Source organism: Uloborus diversus, chromosome 1, assembly GCF_026930045.1.
Source record: "Uloborus diversus isolate 005 chromosome 1, Udiv.v.3.1, whole genome shotgun sequence".
NCBI classification, from domain to species: Eukaryota; Metazoa; Arthropoda; class Arachnida; order Araneae; family Uloboridae; genus Uloborus; species Uloborus diversus.
In genome coordinates, this window is record NC_072731.1 from 65629243 (window position 1) to 65646488 (window position 17246).

The window sequence follows — 17246 nt, forward strand, 5'->3', positions numbered from 1 at the left end:
TTCGACCGCTGGTCGATCCCTAGTTGTATTTAAATAACGTTAACGTCTAAATTTTTCAAAAAGTCGTTTTCCTGAGTTCCTCGTTGTAAGATTTTCCTCTTTGAGTCCAAAATCCGGGGGGGGGGGGGGGAGGAGGCGTCATTTGAAGTTTTTAAAGCACAAACTTACTAATTCATTAAAAAACTACTTACTAATTCATTAAAAAAATAAAAAAAACTAATTTCTAATATGACTGAAAGCAAACTCTAGCACATTGATTCCCAACTGGTGGTTCGCGAAAATATTATTGTAATGGCAGAATTTTGCGATGAAGTCTCAAGCTCAAGCGGTTTCCAGCAAATTTTGTTCATCATTTATTCATTTGTCTCTCGCACATTCGATGCTCTTAGCATGAAAATCTTAACATACATAGCGGACATATTTTACGTTTAAAGAATTGAGTCTATATATTTTTACAAAGTGCCGGCTGTACCACTTTCATTGGGAATGGCACTGAAGCCATGCCGAAAAAGCTCCACTTTTGAATACAATGTCCTCAAATGAAAGAATAGGAAGGCGTTGGTTTTCCTAGTAGATTTTAATCTGAAAAATCGATTAAATTTGTCAAAACATCACATGGAGCCTATGCGAGCGTCTCAAGTATCTTTAATCAACGTTTAGTTTCTTAAACATTTCTGAGCATTGAAGAGCTATCGCACTTCCTTGTGGTGTGCAGAAAATGAGTAGAAATGCGATCGCACTGTTTATTGCTATAATTTTCACACAACGTAGACTTCAATTTATTTCGATTTTTGTCCACGAGAAAGAATAGGAATTGCTGGCAACCCAAAAATACCACAGGAAATATAAAAAAAGAAATTACTTCAGAAAATTTTCGTGGGTGAAGATTGGCAGTGTAAGATATAAAATTCATGAAACTTGTGCAGAAAATTTCTCTTGCAATAAGTGAGCTTAAAAATGTATGTTTTAGTAACAATCACCTTTTGCTACCAAATCACCTCAATTTAAACCTAATTGTAGGCGTTTACATTATTTTTAAGTGTACGTATTTTATTCCGAACTCGTAACATAAGGACAAGAAAATTCTTCAGCAACCAAGCGATTAATGTTGGCAGTATATCCATATCAAACAGCAGAACTCGCAGTGATTTTCAAGAAGACATAAGTTTTGAGACTTTTCACATTTTACAAGAATAAAAAAAAAAAGGATAATTTAGTTAATCGGAGACAGCCAGACCCTGAAAGGTATTATTTTGAAAGGTCATTCTTTAATTGACTTCGGATTTAATGATAGAGATAAATAAAACCCTGTACACTTAAAAAAAAAAAAAAAAACACGTTAAATTTTGTTACCCTTTGGACTACGTTTTTTTGTGAAGAAGAATTTTCTAAATACCGAAGCAAATTAAATACTGAACCTTATTAAATACTGTACCTAATGTAAGGTTGAAATTGTCAGATATTTGAGCCAAACTTCGAGCCTCTTTGTTGCACAAATATAAAAATTTTTCCAAAGTTGACTGAGGGTCAACAAAGAATAATAAGTATTTTTATTTTGTGGTGAATTTGTTTTGCATTCATTTCTTAGCTATCATTTTAATTCGTAGCAATATTTAAATATTTATTTTGCAGTTATGTTTTCATTCTTGTTATAAACTATAGAGCAGCATCAAACTAAAAAAAAAAAAAAAAAAAACTCCCAAATTTTATAGTGCGTCTGTGTATGTTTTTTTTTTTTTTTTGCTAGTTACTTATTACTTTGTACCCAAGTGGTTCCCCAACTTCTTTCGGATTTTGGAAGGGGTTCACAAAGAGGAAAAGGTTAGGAACCGCTGCCTAGCATAACATTGTTTTTTTTTTTTTTTTTTTTTTTTCAGATAAGAAACACTTCATTTTCGACAACTTCGAATTATTTATTTTAGTTTTTAAAGTAAAAAAACTACTTTTATCTATTCGCCGATTTAAAAACAAAAAACATGAAAAGTTACGGTAAAAAATACTGGCTATCTGAAGCTATGTTGCATTTCTTCTTAGAACCGTCATTTAAGAAACACCGTTAATACGTTTTTATCGCTTACACGTTTTTAAATCCTTCCGACAGAGTTCTATAAATACTAACGAATACCTATTGTGCGTTTTTTTCCATACAGTCCCTTAAAAAACGTATTAACGATGCTTCACTGTAAATGAAGTTGAACTGAGAATGATATTTTAAAAACGAAGCCGTAACAACTTTTCCTTCTACTTTTCTGGTCGAGTACGATCCACATACTTTCGTTGGCTGCGAAAACTGTGGCAAACCTTTCAAAAAGGATGGGGGGGGGGGGGAGATTCCGATAAGAAAGAAGGAAAAAAAATGTCATTCCCGTAATGACGTGTCGCAAAGCGGAGCAAGTTATGGGCACATTTTTCTTTCACTCCTGACGATCTCTACAGTAACCGTGACGAAAGGGGTGGAAGAAGGTGGCGGGAAGAGGATGCGGGGGTGGAACTGGAGATCGATCGTTTCGAATTCCGACAGAGATGCCCAAGATGAGTCACGATCCGCTCCCGATGTTGGTCAACTTTTGGACGATCGCCAAGTTGGCAGCCAAAGCGCCAAACGTTGGCGCTCTGCCAAAGTGAAGTAGCCCTGTTGGTTTTAAATGAAAGCATACTGCTTTTTATGGATTTAAGAATCATCATTAAATTATAAAATATCAAGGCACAGCTTCTGTTTTTGCAAACTATTGTTTACAATTTCACGATGTAACTACTGTCTCCCAGAAATAAATTTAGGATTCGAACTCGAATGTTCTCTGATCGACGATAAATTTTCAGTTCAACTACAAAAAAAAAAAAAAAAAAAAAAAAAAAAAAAATCTATGTTTAGAGTAGGAAAAGAGAGATTTCATTGAAAATGTTTCACTCATAATGTCAATAAAACCCATCAGAACAACGTTTCTATCATTAAAAATTACACATTTTTGTAACTCTTGAGCACAGAATTGATAGATACAATGAGTCATATCGTTTCTCCCCTTCAAATCCTGTTCTGCAATCACACGATGCAGAAGTTATCCTGAGTCATGCTCTAGAAAAAAGAAGTTTCATGCGTATCTAGTTGGATAGTGTTAAAGTAAATTGCGAAATCGCTAGACATTTATACTTATTCCCCCCCCCCCTGTTTTTTTTTTTCTGCCGAGGATCTTATAATTGGGGAGTTAAAAGAATATAAAACATTAAGTTGACATGAATATTCCAGAAGCTGGCGGAAAATGAAATCGACAACAACTATCGGACAGTAAATAGACCTTATGTGACTACGGTAAGTACACCGATATCTTTGTTTCCAGGATGAAAAATGCATTTGAGACAAAATTAATCAACAAAAATCTAAATGCCAAGTTATTACTGCAAACATACCTAAGTTTTTTCTGGAGGTTTCTGATTTATTTTAGAAACATGAGCGGCTTTTATTAGGAAGGTTTCCAAATTCTTCAGAAACTTTAAAGGCTAATATTAGGAAGATTACGGAATATTAGCGGGAAATTTTCCTGCTTTTTTTGCTAGATATGCTATTGTCAGAAATGTCAGCCCATTAGCTGTCTTTTGTTTCCCACGAAAGTTTCGAGTTTTTTTTTTTTTAAATCAAATCTCTGGTTTTCAATATTACGCTTATTGCATTCCCAATGAGAAAAAAAATCCTTTTCATTTAAAAAAAAGAAAACTTTGGGACAATATTTGCTGCAGCTTTAGCACATCTCATGCGTTTTCAATTAGGAATGTATCACTGTTATATACTACTTTAACTGATTTGTCTATTTATTTGATGAAATACCTAGTTATTCTAAGAAATAACTCAACTACACACGAGTAAATAATAATTGAGCGTGTGTCACATATTACTTTTTATTATTAAACGAGTCAGCATATATGTAATGTCAATTATTAAATTTACTCGTATATAACTTTAATGGTAATATATTCAAGTAATACAATGTTTGCAATGTCAAGTAATAAAATTTGTAACGCAACTTACTCTCACAATATCACAATAACTATATTATTTTGAACAAGTTTCTACATTTCGATTTAGACTTGAAGTTGGACATAGACTCAGCTTTGGCATTGATGCATTGATGCTTTCGAATATAAAGTTTTTCATATATATATATATATATATATATATATATATATATATATATATATATATATATATATATATATATATATATATATATACATCCATCTCTTGCGTCTTAATGTCTCAAGTGAATTTCTGAAAATACACTACTCAGTTCCACAGTCCTTTCAACTCCCCGAGTTTGATATGGGAATTTTAAGAATGCAAACTTAAGCAAATGTATAGTTCCTAAAAATGATAAAATATCCTTGTTTTCAATTTCATCGCTGAAGTGGAAGTAAGTAAACACGTTGGTCAATCAATTAACTGTTTAACTGTTAAGTTAAACAGTTATGCTTTATCTCTTGATATTAGTGGCAGAAATTCTCTCACAGCTATAGAAGCGTTTCCAAATAAATAATATTTTGCGTTGTACTGTACATCGTAGTTCAATCCCAATTCCCTTGCATTTCGTCTCTAGTCCACTGCCATAACCAATAGAAATTCCTCAAAAATGGCAAAGTAAGCATTTCTTTGTATCACTGGACCCGCGATGTTTAAAAGATCATCAGATGCCTGACTTGTAGATTTTGTAACTTTAAATAACTGTACATGGGTCCACGGAAGTTGGTTCTCTTCTTTATATTTTAATTTTATCGAACCATAGAAGCATAATTTGTAAAGATATAATTTACGAGCTTTGTAGATTGTAATTTAGTTTGAAAAATGTACAGCTTTAGTACTCCGTTAGCATGTGTTAAGGAATGCTAATGACTGAATGGTCTTGGTTTTGGTAGAGCGAGATCAATTTTGCGCTTGCATTTCTGTATTACATTGACAATGTTAGTAAAATATACTTTTGCTCGCTTTTTAAAACAGTTTTTACAAGTTCGATTTCTTCCAACCGAGTTCTATCGAAGTTAATACTCTATAATTATACAAAAACAGTTGATGTCTTACGCATAATTCAGTTAATGTTCTTCTTTTACACTCTGGCTGCAGAAAGGGATATTATATTGGTTAGTGAGTCGGTAGGTTGGGTATTTTGGCATGAGACAAGATATCTATTAATGTGAACAATTTTATGCTTGCAATCATCAATGTGAAAATTTAGTCACCAGTCCAACTTCAAACCTTGATTTAAATGTAGAAACGTATTTAAAGTAGCATAGTTATTGTGAGTGTAAGTTACTTTACAAATATATAGGTCCTGTAGTAACTACTCTTCTTAGGCATTGCAGGGTGAAACAAAGTACAACCCCCCACTTGGGGTTAGTTCTGAGTTGTTAATGGAACAAAATATGATTACATTTCCAGCAAAGAGATGTGTACAGTACAATATAGTAAAAAAAAAAGGAGTGGGATCTAAAAGAATAAATACTGCAATGTACAAAATAAGCTAAAAATGTCGATTTCTGGTAATTTCACGTAAATTTGAGGCTTATGCGCAAATTAGAAACTGCAAAGGAATGCAAATATTTTGAAAGATATATGAAAAGATTATTAAAAGAAAGCATTTAAATGGTATTAGAACAAAAGATTTTAAAGTTTAGATTTTTTAAAAATATTTGAAAATTGACAATTTTTTACATTTTTTTCAAATTTTGCTGCCAATGCGCGATTTGAAAACATAAATATTAATTTTTAAAATAATTTTCCTATGTTTAGGATGGCAATACACAACTTTTTCTTGCTATTAGAAGTTGCTTTTCGAAAATTTTCTTTTTTCGGCCCACCCTAGTGTCCATGCTATAATTAGGTCCTGAATACCGCCCAAGATTTAACCGTTGCCGACGAAAGACTGAGTGAAGCAACTAGAATTTTCTTCCAGTCGGGTAAGAGTCGATTCATGGTAGTTCTTACATTTCGATAAGAGGCTGTTCATAAATGATGTCAAACTGTTTTTCAACATTTTTGACTCCTCGCACCTTTGTCACAAAGTGTCACATTTCACCTTACCCCCCTTTTTTGTCACATGTCAAGCTATTTTTCATAAATGCATTATGAAAAGGCTTGATGTCACACTGCTTGTTACCCCCCTCTGTGACAACCTGTCACAATAACAGGAAGACCCCTCCTACTAAAAGCGTGACATCATTTGTGAACTGCCTCTAAATTAGAATATTTAAATAGGCAACATGGCATAAAATCAGAGTCTTAGCAAGAGGCAAGGGGGTTAGATCCCCTGACATTGGATGTACCCACTGTTAGGATTTAATTATTTCTGACTAGCGTTCTGGTTCTAAAAACATTTCAAATGCACCCCTAAAACATACATACGTTGTTATGACTACTGTTTCTGAATTAACCTATTTCTGACTTTAACACTATATATCATAACTTTATTTAGTGCCTCGGAACAAAATCAACTGTCGATTCTCACCTCACAACCAGGGCCCATCATTTTGGGCAAGGGGCGATTAATGTCCCCCCCCCCCCCCCCGGGCTTGGAAATATAAATACATAAGTGGGAGTGGTTTTTGCTGTTTTCCGATAAAATTTGCACAGCTTGCCGTAGAAAAATTCGAAATGACGGGCCTACTTACAACGTTCTGTTTTCCATTAAATAGATCTTTAGAGAACATTTTGGGGATCTTATATAGGATTAGGACAACTATCCGGCAAAAATTAGACTCTGTTAACAATCGAGTCGATATCTTACACATCAAAACTGTCAATTCTCAACTTAAAATTTACTGCTTTCCAATTAAAAACTTTTTTTCTATTAAATGCACCTTTTGAGAACATTTTGAGGATCTAATAAGAGACCATAACAACTATTCTACAGTAATTAGGCTCTATTAAGATCGGAATCGATAACTTAAATAAATTTACATTAAGAAAAGGGCTGCTACTGAGAACATGTTGTAACCAAAAAGGAAAGTGCGGCGATAAAGTAGCCAAATTGGACGCTTCCCAAAATCCGCGCATATGCTAGTCCTGCATCCACGATGTCCGCAGGCAGTTTTCAGTTATCGTAAATGACTTCATCTCTGATGACATCATCCATCTCGACACTTGACACAGAGATTGAGCTACCTACTCGGCCTCTCAAAGGCAAAACATGTGTGAAATATGCATCTCGAAACCTATCGATTCTTAACTAAAATCGATATTGTTTCAAGCCGGCCCATGTCTTTCCCACGGTTTTGTTCACCTTGAAATTCGACGACCAGAACTTTAAGATGAAAGGTAAATATTATATAATATTTTTTAAAAGCAGTAATTTAATTAAAATAATTCTTGATTGAAACTTAATTTTTCTTTCCCCAAACCATTCTAGATAATATCTTTGATCAATATATTTTTTTATGAAGTCATAGATTTAGACGGGTACTTTTTTTGAGAGAAAAGTAAGTTTTTGAAGACATATTTATAGTAAGACATAGGGAGAGAGATTGAGAAAGATTTTTTTGATATTATTAATTTTTTTTGATATTATTAATTGTTAATTATTATTATTGATATTGTTATTTTTATTGTCATCCATTTCTCGTGATTACTGTTATTTTTAAATTATCTGCCTTTAAAGAAATGAAAAAGAACAAATCTTTAATTAGAAAAAAATTTTAGGCAAATTTTAACGAAAATAAAGAATGCGAGATAAATAAAGTAAAAATTTAAAAAAAAAAAGAAAGAAAAAGAACAAAATGAATAAATAAAAACTAAAAATAAATAATAAAAGGGTTATACGTATATAAAAAAAAATTAAGCAATGTCATAAAAAAAAAGAAAAAAGGAAATCAAGCGACTTGTTAATTAGATAAATTTGAATCGATGAGTTCAAAAACCATTTATCTCCATCAAAATTAATTTTATAGGAGAGACAAAAAACTAAATTATTCAATATTAATATGATATATAGGGATTTTTTTTAATCACTTTTTTTTTTTAATTTTATTTTATAGAAGAACATGGCTAAACTAAAATAGAACCTAAGATTCCATCACCTGTATGGGATTACAACACATCTTGTTTCATTTTTTTTTAAAATGATTAAAAACCTGGGGATGACTTTTTTCGGACAAAAGAACTGAAACATACTTTCCGTCTTTAACAAGGAAAAATATGAATGATTACACAGGGTTACATCTTTTTTTTCTTCCTGAAAAAGTGTTTCAAGTTTAATAGGTGCCCTATAGTAAATGGGGTGTGCTGATCACGAATCGGAGCTTAGTTTTTTTCCCTACACGTCAGGTTTTCAAGAAAAGTGTGTTTGAAATTTTTCATAGAAACTGCCATGAGGCTGAGATACAGAAGAGTGAAAAACCCAACTTGTTCTGTCATGTTGGCTGTCCTTAGTCGTGTGTTTATTTTCTTTCGTCTTTCTTGGCGGTAGATAGTTGGTTTTGTTGGTGGCCGACATTTGGTTTTCTTGGTATTAGAACATTTTAAAGAAATAATTTTAATGCAATTTAGGAAATATCAATAAACTACTTCTTTGCATTAGTACAAAATATCTCAAAAGCTTTTAAAATTTTGTTGAAAATCTTGATGTGATGGGGTCACCAAATTCATATTCAAAATCAGCGCACTCGTATTAGCTAAGGACACTTATCAAGTTCAAAACACCAAAAAACATGTAAGCCTGTGTTATTTATTGAAAACTTGAAATAAAATGAATTACATATAACTTCAAATTAAATGGATATGGAATTTCTATCACTGAAAGAGTATTAACAGATAACGAAGTAAATTAAATGCTAAAATCTATGAATTCAGAAATCCTCGGCTGGATCATTAATCTATAAAACAAAATTCTTCATAAAGCCCCCCCCCCCCAAAAAAAAAATCTTTTGGTACGTCTTTTAACACTTACTTAATGTCTGACATTCTCTTAGTAGCATATTGCGACTTGAACAGAATAAGCTTCCTTTACTGGTAATGGAGCCACTGTTATGGTTTTTTTTTTTTTTTTTTTGACAAAGCAAATTATAATTTGCTTAAACCATCAATGAGTTGTGATACTTCACCAGGAGTCAAACATTTAAAAGTAAAACTGTAGTATTAAGATACCCGAAATTGCGTTTTTACTTTTTTTGTTTTTGTGCAATTTGATACTATTTTTTTTTAACTCCTACCACCATATTTTGAAATCTGGAATCATATTTTTTGTTACTCTATGTATCATTGATGATTCTGTCAGTGTGGTATATTGTTGAGGAGTGTATAAGCATTACGGATACAAGTTTAGTTAGAGAACAAGTCATGTTTTCGAACAAATTAGAAATTTTATTGCGACAACTTTAGGAAAACTACCACAGGATAATAAAATAAGGTTTTCTTCCTCCATTAAAGTTAGAGGAGTTTCTAAATTTAAATCTTCTAGAAATTGACCACGTACTTAGTTTATTGATAGGGATATATTGCGTCTCTAAATAAAATGAATTAAAAGTTAACGATTGATTTTTCAGGCATTTCCATATACTCCGTGTAATGATATCGCCAAGTGTAATTGTATTTTTTGATGAAAAGTTACTAGGAAAACCAAAATAATTGCACTCATTCAGGGGCGTACCGGATGTGCCCTAACAGAAATTTTCTAATTCTGCAAATTTTGTCTGATGGTTCGGCAAAATTATCACCCTTCTGCAGAATTTGGAGTTATTTTCAAAACTATCATCAGTCGGCGAAATTTGGAGTTCCATTCGGCAGATTGAGACTTTCCGCTTTCCCAAAAATTTTATAGTTCTAGGCGCCCTACTACATATTCACCTGCTGACATTGGATTCAAAGTTTGAAAATTTTTTCTGTCATATCTTGAACTTGATCATGCGCAATGAAAGTGGTAAAACCCACACCAACAGTTTTAACTTTTTTAATTTACGAGATGTGTTAAGTTTTAAGAGTACAATTATTTGCCTCCAAGTTTTTATTAAATATACATCGACAAATGATAAAAATAAAAAAAAAAGTGCTTGAGCTTTAGACTTCAACTCAAATAGGCAAACAAGCGTATTAAAAACTTAACACTGATCTCTGTTTCAAAATTATATGCTTAAGTTGAAAAATAAACAACTAATTGGCTGCTTGTCCAGAATATTGATACGAAATTTTTAACCATCGATTCGTAGTAAAATTACGATATGTAATACCTGTAGAAAATTATTCATACGATCCAAAATATCCTAAACTATCTACTAAGAACAAAATAAATCACCCGAGAATCGTTACCGTCTTTACGAACGTCTTTTAATGCAACTTTGTTTGCTCCCTAATCAGGTTTTTATTCAATAAACAAAACACTAAGACAATTTTATGCGTTTACTGTAGGATTCAAAACTAATAAAATGTATAATTAAAGAACAATTAATACGTCTCATATTCAGTTTTGGCGGCTGACGCGGTTTCGATGCTCGTGGAGGGAAGCGACAACCTGTTTCTCAACGTTTGATACATTAAGAATACCATTCTAATTTATTTTTAATTTCAGATTATTGACAGCGCAGTAAATATATGTGCATAAGCATGTTATTCAATTTTCCTTTAGTATAGTTCATTCCAATCCAGGCCGGGGGAGGTGGAGGTGGGTGGTTACTTTCATAGTCTCTGAAAAAAAAAGTCATATTTTTGTTTTTCCCAAAAAATTCTGGGCTGAGATACAGCACGTCAAATATTTCTATAAGCTCACTGCAGACATTTAATGTACTCATCCTTAAAAATCATAGAAAATCATACCATGACAAAGTTCCCTCTTCAGCTTAAAAAGGTTCTAATTTATACGTATCTAACAAATCATTTTTCTCTTTACTAATTGAGTACCCCCTGTCTAAAAGAATATGTGTAGGTGTGGTTAGAAGCATCTAAAACATTTAATTTAGGTAGTTTCATATGATGACATGTTGACAGGTCATATTTCGCCGATACAGTGCAGCCTGGTTAATTCATTTTAATAATAAATCATTTATAAATTGATAATTTTAATGTTTAATATTTAAAAATATTAAGATTTGCACAATATAGAGACATTACTCCCCCCCCCCCCCCCAAAAAAAGTGCAACAAATATCAAAATAAAAAAAAAGAGAAAAAATAGTATGTATTAAAGTTTTACTGTTTCAGTAACTGATTTATAGTTTGAATGAACTGAATCAACCTGAAATTTTTTTTAATATGACGATTGTCTTCAGGTTTTGTATTTCATTCATTTATTTAATACGCACAATGTGAATAAAAGTTAATATTTTTACAATTTTTTTTCTAACTGTTGTAAGGAAATTAAAATTATAAGAATAGAGAATGACAGGATTTAGTAATGAATAAAAAATGTATGAACTTTTATTCCTTTTTAGTGCTCATCTTTAATATTTTTTTAAAATATTAATTGTCTGCCTCATTATTTGAAGTGATTCCATAGAGGCAGGATTTTTTTTCCACGATAAAAATTCTAAAGGAAATTCAAGTAACTAAATTACTCATCAAAAGAAGACTTTTAACAGAGAGATTTTTCAAGATGATATAAAAGAGGAAAACTATGCATAAATGTAAAAGAAATGTCATCGAAAGAAAAAATTTTAAGCTCTAAGTTCGCTCTCATTTGTAAGAAAATGATGAAAGACTTGCGTGGAAGAATTCAGGAGCGTATTTCTAAAAATAGGTTGGAATGTTTTATTTGTAAAATGCAACACGTTTTCCAGCTACGCCAGTCCTCAACCGGAACTGTCTCGTTCAATTAAAAAACTTTCCTTTTGAAATACGCTTGGGTAAATATAATTTCTTTCGTGTTATAGTAAGACTTCACACTAACATTTTAATTAAATAACTAAACTTTTTCAGAAGCATGCAACTGCATATCCCTCAATTTCACTCGGCATGAATTATACCTTTATTAATTTTGTTGTATGAAATTTCAACTCAAGCGGACAATTAGTTACATACTTTGTTTTAGGATCCGGCGAATAAACATTAAGATAAAAACATTTGTTGATTTGACTTTAGAATGTTCAGTTTCAACATAGACCTGATCGGAAATATTTTGTATGTAGGGGTGCTCCCCCTAAGAGCAAGGGCACCCCCCAAATCAAGAGCCCCCCAAAAAAGTAAAAAATACCCTTCAAAACACCCTCTCAAAAAATTTGAATGGCGCAGTCTGCGCCATGACCCCTCCCCCCTACGTAGGTACCCCTATTGTATGCGTTCTATTTTTCATCAATACCATCAGCTGAAGCGTTTAGCTTTTAATAACAAGCAGGCTAATTTTTATAAAATGGAATAATGCAGAGATTCTCAAGCGCTGGTTCAACCTCGGAAAACTTTGACCGGTCCCTCAATCAGACCGAATTTTATAAATTAAACTAGTGCAAGGCTTCTTAATTCACTCGTTTGGTGGACTGGCACCAATTCATGAATAACTTTATGAGAGCAGCCTATCTAACTTAACATCCCCCCTCCCCCTACGTCATTTCCTCTGATTCCCTCTTTTCTGAAGCACTAGCCGCCTATGTGAGTGAAATATATTTGCAACGTAGCAGGTAAATATTTTAATAAAGGTCGATACTGAACAAATAGGTTTTTAAAATATTGGGAATGGCAACTCGTACAACTTTTCTTCACTCTTTATTGAGACATAGAGCACTTAATTGTCTTTGATTTCTCTAATGCATTAAAGAATTTTTTTCGATTTCGGATAATTAGACTGTTCGGTTAATAGGAGTTCGTGTAATCGGCACTCATTATTGAATTTCCACAATTTCAGATCGTGAACTGCTCAATAGCTTTCGAAATTAACAGGGAGTCTTCCATGCTGCGATGGCGGTTCGTCAGATTTACGAAACTGCCTTCGACAGCACGGCTAGCCCCAGTGGAGTCGACGAAGACCAGGAAGATGAAATTCTGGAAACCAGCCGGCGACTTTGCAGTCCGGATCCCGCAACAGTGTACAAGCCCTCTCCAGCGTCCTCGCGGTCCAGCACGGACTCGGACCGCAGCAGCTCCCGAAAAGGGGTGATCTGGAAATCGTCACCCCGAAGCCCCGCCCTACCGCTCAAAAAAATATTCTCCCCCTGGATCTGTGGAGTGGATAAGAAAGCAGCCAAGTAAGAAATTTATTTACATGTCTTCATGATTCCTCGTGCACTGTATCAGCGGTTGGCAACTGACGGACGGCGGTCCAGATCGATTCGGACCGTGGAAAGCCAAAAATATTTTGAAAGTATTATTACTCAAATAAACTATTTAAAAATATTTTTATGTAAGAACCAATATCTTTAGGCTCCACTTTTATCACGTTTTCTATCATTTTGGGTGTAATTGTGAGACTTATTTTAAGTTTTTAATGGTGATTGTAAAATATGAGAGTTTTTTCTGGTCCTTGATAAAATTCAAAATTATCTGAACCATACTAAAATTACTTGTCGGCCTCTACATTAAACAGTCAAAACTTTCCTGACATTTTTGAAATTAAAATTTTTTTTTCTCCGCATTTTTAGATACCTAACGAAGTATTCTGTAAATTTTGTCATATAAAGAAAATGCTTCATCTGTCATTCTCCAGTAAAAATTCAATCACTCTCACATTTTAAGGAACCAGCTGAATTGAAGAACAAAAGTTTTTTTGGTCATCCTGCATCGTAGAATGCTGGAAAAACGCTGTACAATTCAGTTGCAATAACTACGTACATTGTACAATTATTCTATGAAGTTTCGAAAAAGTATCACTTATATTCGCGAAAATATAATCATTTCTTTCAAAAATATCTATTTTATTTGCAAGTGTTTTACTACCAGACGGTGATTCCCCATACATTTCACCTAATGTTCAGGAAACCTGACAGTATACAAGAAAAACATGATATCGAATTCAAAAATGAAAATAATTTTGCGGCCAAGTGTATGTGGCAACTTATTGAAAAAATTCAGTTCCATGTCTTACCTTTATATAAATAAAACACGAACTCCACATTTGAATGTCCGGGGGAAAACTCGGAAACGAACAGACCGACGTCGTTGAAATTTTCACAGTAGCCTAGGTTAGTGAATGCTCTGAAGCTTTATAGACCACTAGCGATACCCGCCCGTAGTAGAAAATTAAGAGGTCATTTGGTTAGCTAGTTAGCTTGTATATTTATAAATAATAGATGATGAATTTCTCGCCAATTTGTTATGTTCATTTGCTCACCCATGTTCCACGTTATGATAATTTTCTCGGTCACACGCTATGCTAATTGGCGCTAGTCCACGTTATGATAGTTTGCTCGGTAAAATTTTCTTAAAATTGGAATAGAAAAAGAAAAAAATCGAATTTTCAAAAAATCGCTTCGAGGTGCACACCCCCATGCTAAAAACTAATTCTGTGACAAATTTCGTGAAAATCGGCAGAACGGTTTTGGCGTTATGTGCGTCACAGAGATCCGGACAGAGATCCGGACAGAGATCCAGACATCCTTGAAGACAAACTTTGAGCTTTATTTTATTAGTAAAGATTTCAAAAAAAATTTGATGAATAGTTCTTTTTTTTTTTAATTTCATTGTTTGACCCAAAATGGATCTTTCTACTCGAAAAATATATTGCATCTTTTATATTTTGGTTTTATTCGAAAGAGTGGAAAAAATACCCTTTTAGAAAAGTTTCTACCTACGGTGAAAAAGAACGGAAACTATTAATTGACGAGGGAAATTTTTTCAAGCATTTTAAGTAAAGAAAAAACAATTATTCTCTAATAGTCGGCAAATCACTGTACATGTATTTCATCTCCATAGCATTCGGATAAGTGAACGTTCAGACTACGGGGGTTCATATTAAAGAGTTTCTACTGTACTTTTTCTTAATTCTTCAGAGTTGCTATGGTGTGATTTGAGATGAAACAGAATATTTGTGTATAGTCCCTTACCATTCACTTACTAGGCTTTGGCATGCTGGAACAAAATGCTCAACTTTCAAAAGACCTCTTTGATTTTCGAAAAAAAAGAAAGAAAATTCAAGATTTTTTTTTTTTAAACGTATGCCAGCAATTTCATCACTTGATAGTTATTATTCAAGCGTAGAGATTATTAAGGTTTATAAAATTAATATAGAATGTATGAGAATTGTAAACAATTCTATTGTAAAATATTCATACATACAAATTGAATTGAAACAAAAGTTAAAACATTCGTGAAATTAGAAGTGAATAGTATTAAACATTCTTCGGCAAAATAACTGCTCTGACTGTCATTTCTCAATAAATAGTATTGTTTTATTTATTTATTTTTTTCAACTTAAGCTTTTGCAAATGGTTCTTCAAGGCAATATGAATACATAATAATACATATTTAACTAATTCGAAAAAATCGTTAAATCCTGTAACCAATACATCGCATTGGAATCTTTTACAGGGAGCCAGACCCACCCACTGAGAGTCCTGCAGCCCAGAAAGATCCGGCAGAAGAAAAGTCCAAAACTTTCTCTCCCTCCGTAGAATTCAAAAAGCTTGATGTTGCCGATGAGAATAAAAAGACTATTTCAACTAATGACCGTTCCCCTTCTACAGCCAATACCATTGTTAGGGCTTCCAAAAACACGCAGCACAGTGAAGATGTTTTGCCAGAGAGCCTGCCTTCGTTTGCACTTAGTTTGAAGAAAAAGGAAGACGGATTCCATCCATCCTTCTGTAAGCATAATTTCCAAATTGTTTTAAATTCCAATTTACTGATTATGCACTGTGTCACAAAACATACACTGTTAAAATTGAAGCTTGCTAGTACTAGTAAGCCAAAATCCAAGCATAGAAAAACAAAACTATGTTGATAATAATGCACGCTAAATGTAATTCACAACCAGGGCCAGATTAAGGCATGGGCACATGAGGCACGGGCCCAGGGCACCAACATTTGGTGGGCACCAAATCTGTGAGCAAAGTTTTCATTAGCACTTGAAATTGGATATTTCATTTTGCACTATAGCAAGAAGTAAATATTAAGTCTGAAAAAAAAAATCCCCTTAATTTTAATCTCTTTCGCAAATCAAAAAACCACTCCAAGTTTAGTCGATATTTAAATAGTTATATCATAGATAATTTTGATATTTACTGCTTACAGCAATGGGCAAAGTTTGACGATACCTTATATTATGTGTAACTATCGTATACTATAACACTTCCACTTTTTATAATGAATAGAATTGTAAAATGTTGTACCACCAAATTTCGCATGGCTGTATTAACATGCGAATATCGAAATATTTTGTTGCTTCGCTATATAGAATAAGTGGGGAGGGGGAGGGGGATCACCAAATAAATTTCGTGCCCAGTGTCTGCCAAAACCATAGTCGGACCCTGTTCACAACACTACTTCGCACCCTGCTCGCTGATGCTTAGCAATCCCAGAAGATTGTTTCGTAAATCTTATTTGATTTGCAAAGATTTAAGTCGTCCATTAGAAAGAATCCGAGTAAAAACACGTTATAAGTTCCGTTTCGTACGAAATGAAAATCCCCCTCTCCCTCCCGTAGAAAATAGAATTTAAATGAAGAGCTCATAATTAGAGTACAATCCCGCTCCCACCCGCAGACAAGAACTTGAAAGGAAAATGCATACATGAGATATTCAAAAGAAAAAAAAAAGAAAAAACTTTGAAGAGCACCCATTTTCCTTGTTCCAAACTAGCTTGTACCAACTTGCACAGCTGTTGGCTCTAAGGGGCTCCTGAGCATTGCAAAAGGATAGTTTTGTACGCTAGGAAAGTAGCTTTCAAATTCGCGGTCTCTAGTAATATACTTTGCTCTTTAGCTCGGGGCTTGAATTGAATCGAGTCTAACCAGGAAACATCACGAGTTCAGTAATCATGAAAAAAGTTAAAAATGGTCGCATTCGAAAGAGTATCTTTAGAAAAAAATTTGACCCAAATATTGTGTGCCCTCGTCCTTTTGTTTTTGAGATATGGGGGGTCAAAGTCTGTCGAAATCTTACGAAAATTCGCCAAATTTAAAGACTTGGCAAGAAATGGAAAATACCACGTGATTTCATCGCCTGCGTCTAGCAAGACTCTCATTTCCATTTCTGGTCATCTGCAAAGCGCGTAAACGATGTTTCGAATTAACCCTTTACTTCTGTGGGTAAAATTAAAAAGTAACTATGAAGCCTGTGAAATGGAAACTAGTGAGCTTTATCCAGAGGAGCTACAACTTTATAACGAAATCGAACGTAGGATTTAACTTTGTAATCGTG

General features: G+C 33.4%; 1 protein-coding gene across 2 annotated transcripts in view; it reads left to right on the top strand.

Moving 5' to 3' along the window:
• The first annotated feature begins 3257 nt into the window (after positions 1 to 3257).
• The window catches only part of LOC129230140 (uncharacterized), a 38427-nt gene continuing 24438 nt past the window's right edge, over positions 3258 to 17246 (top strand). The window contains exons 1-3 of one of the 2 annotated variants that reach the window (XM_054864553.1): positions 3258 to 3307; positions 12800 to 13139; positions 15418 to 15692. In XM_054864553.1, coding sequence (XP_054720528.1) covers positions 12853 to 13139; positions 15418 to 15692 — 562 coding nt within the window. In that variant the 5' untranslated portion in view covers positions 3258 to 3307; positions 12800 to 12852. Of the gene's footprint in view, positions 3308 to 7050; positions 7298 to 12799; positions 13140 to 15417; positions 15693 to 17246 lie in introns of those variants that run through there. The other variant, XM_054864547.1, reaches the window with a different exon arrangement.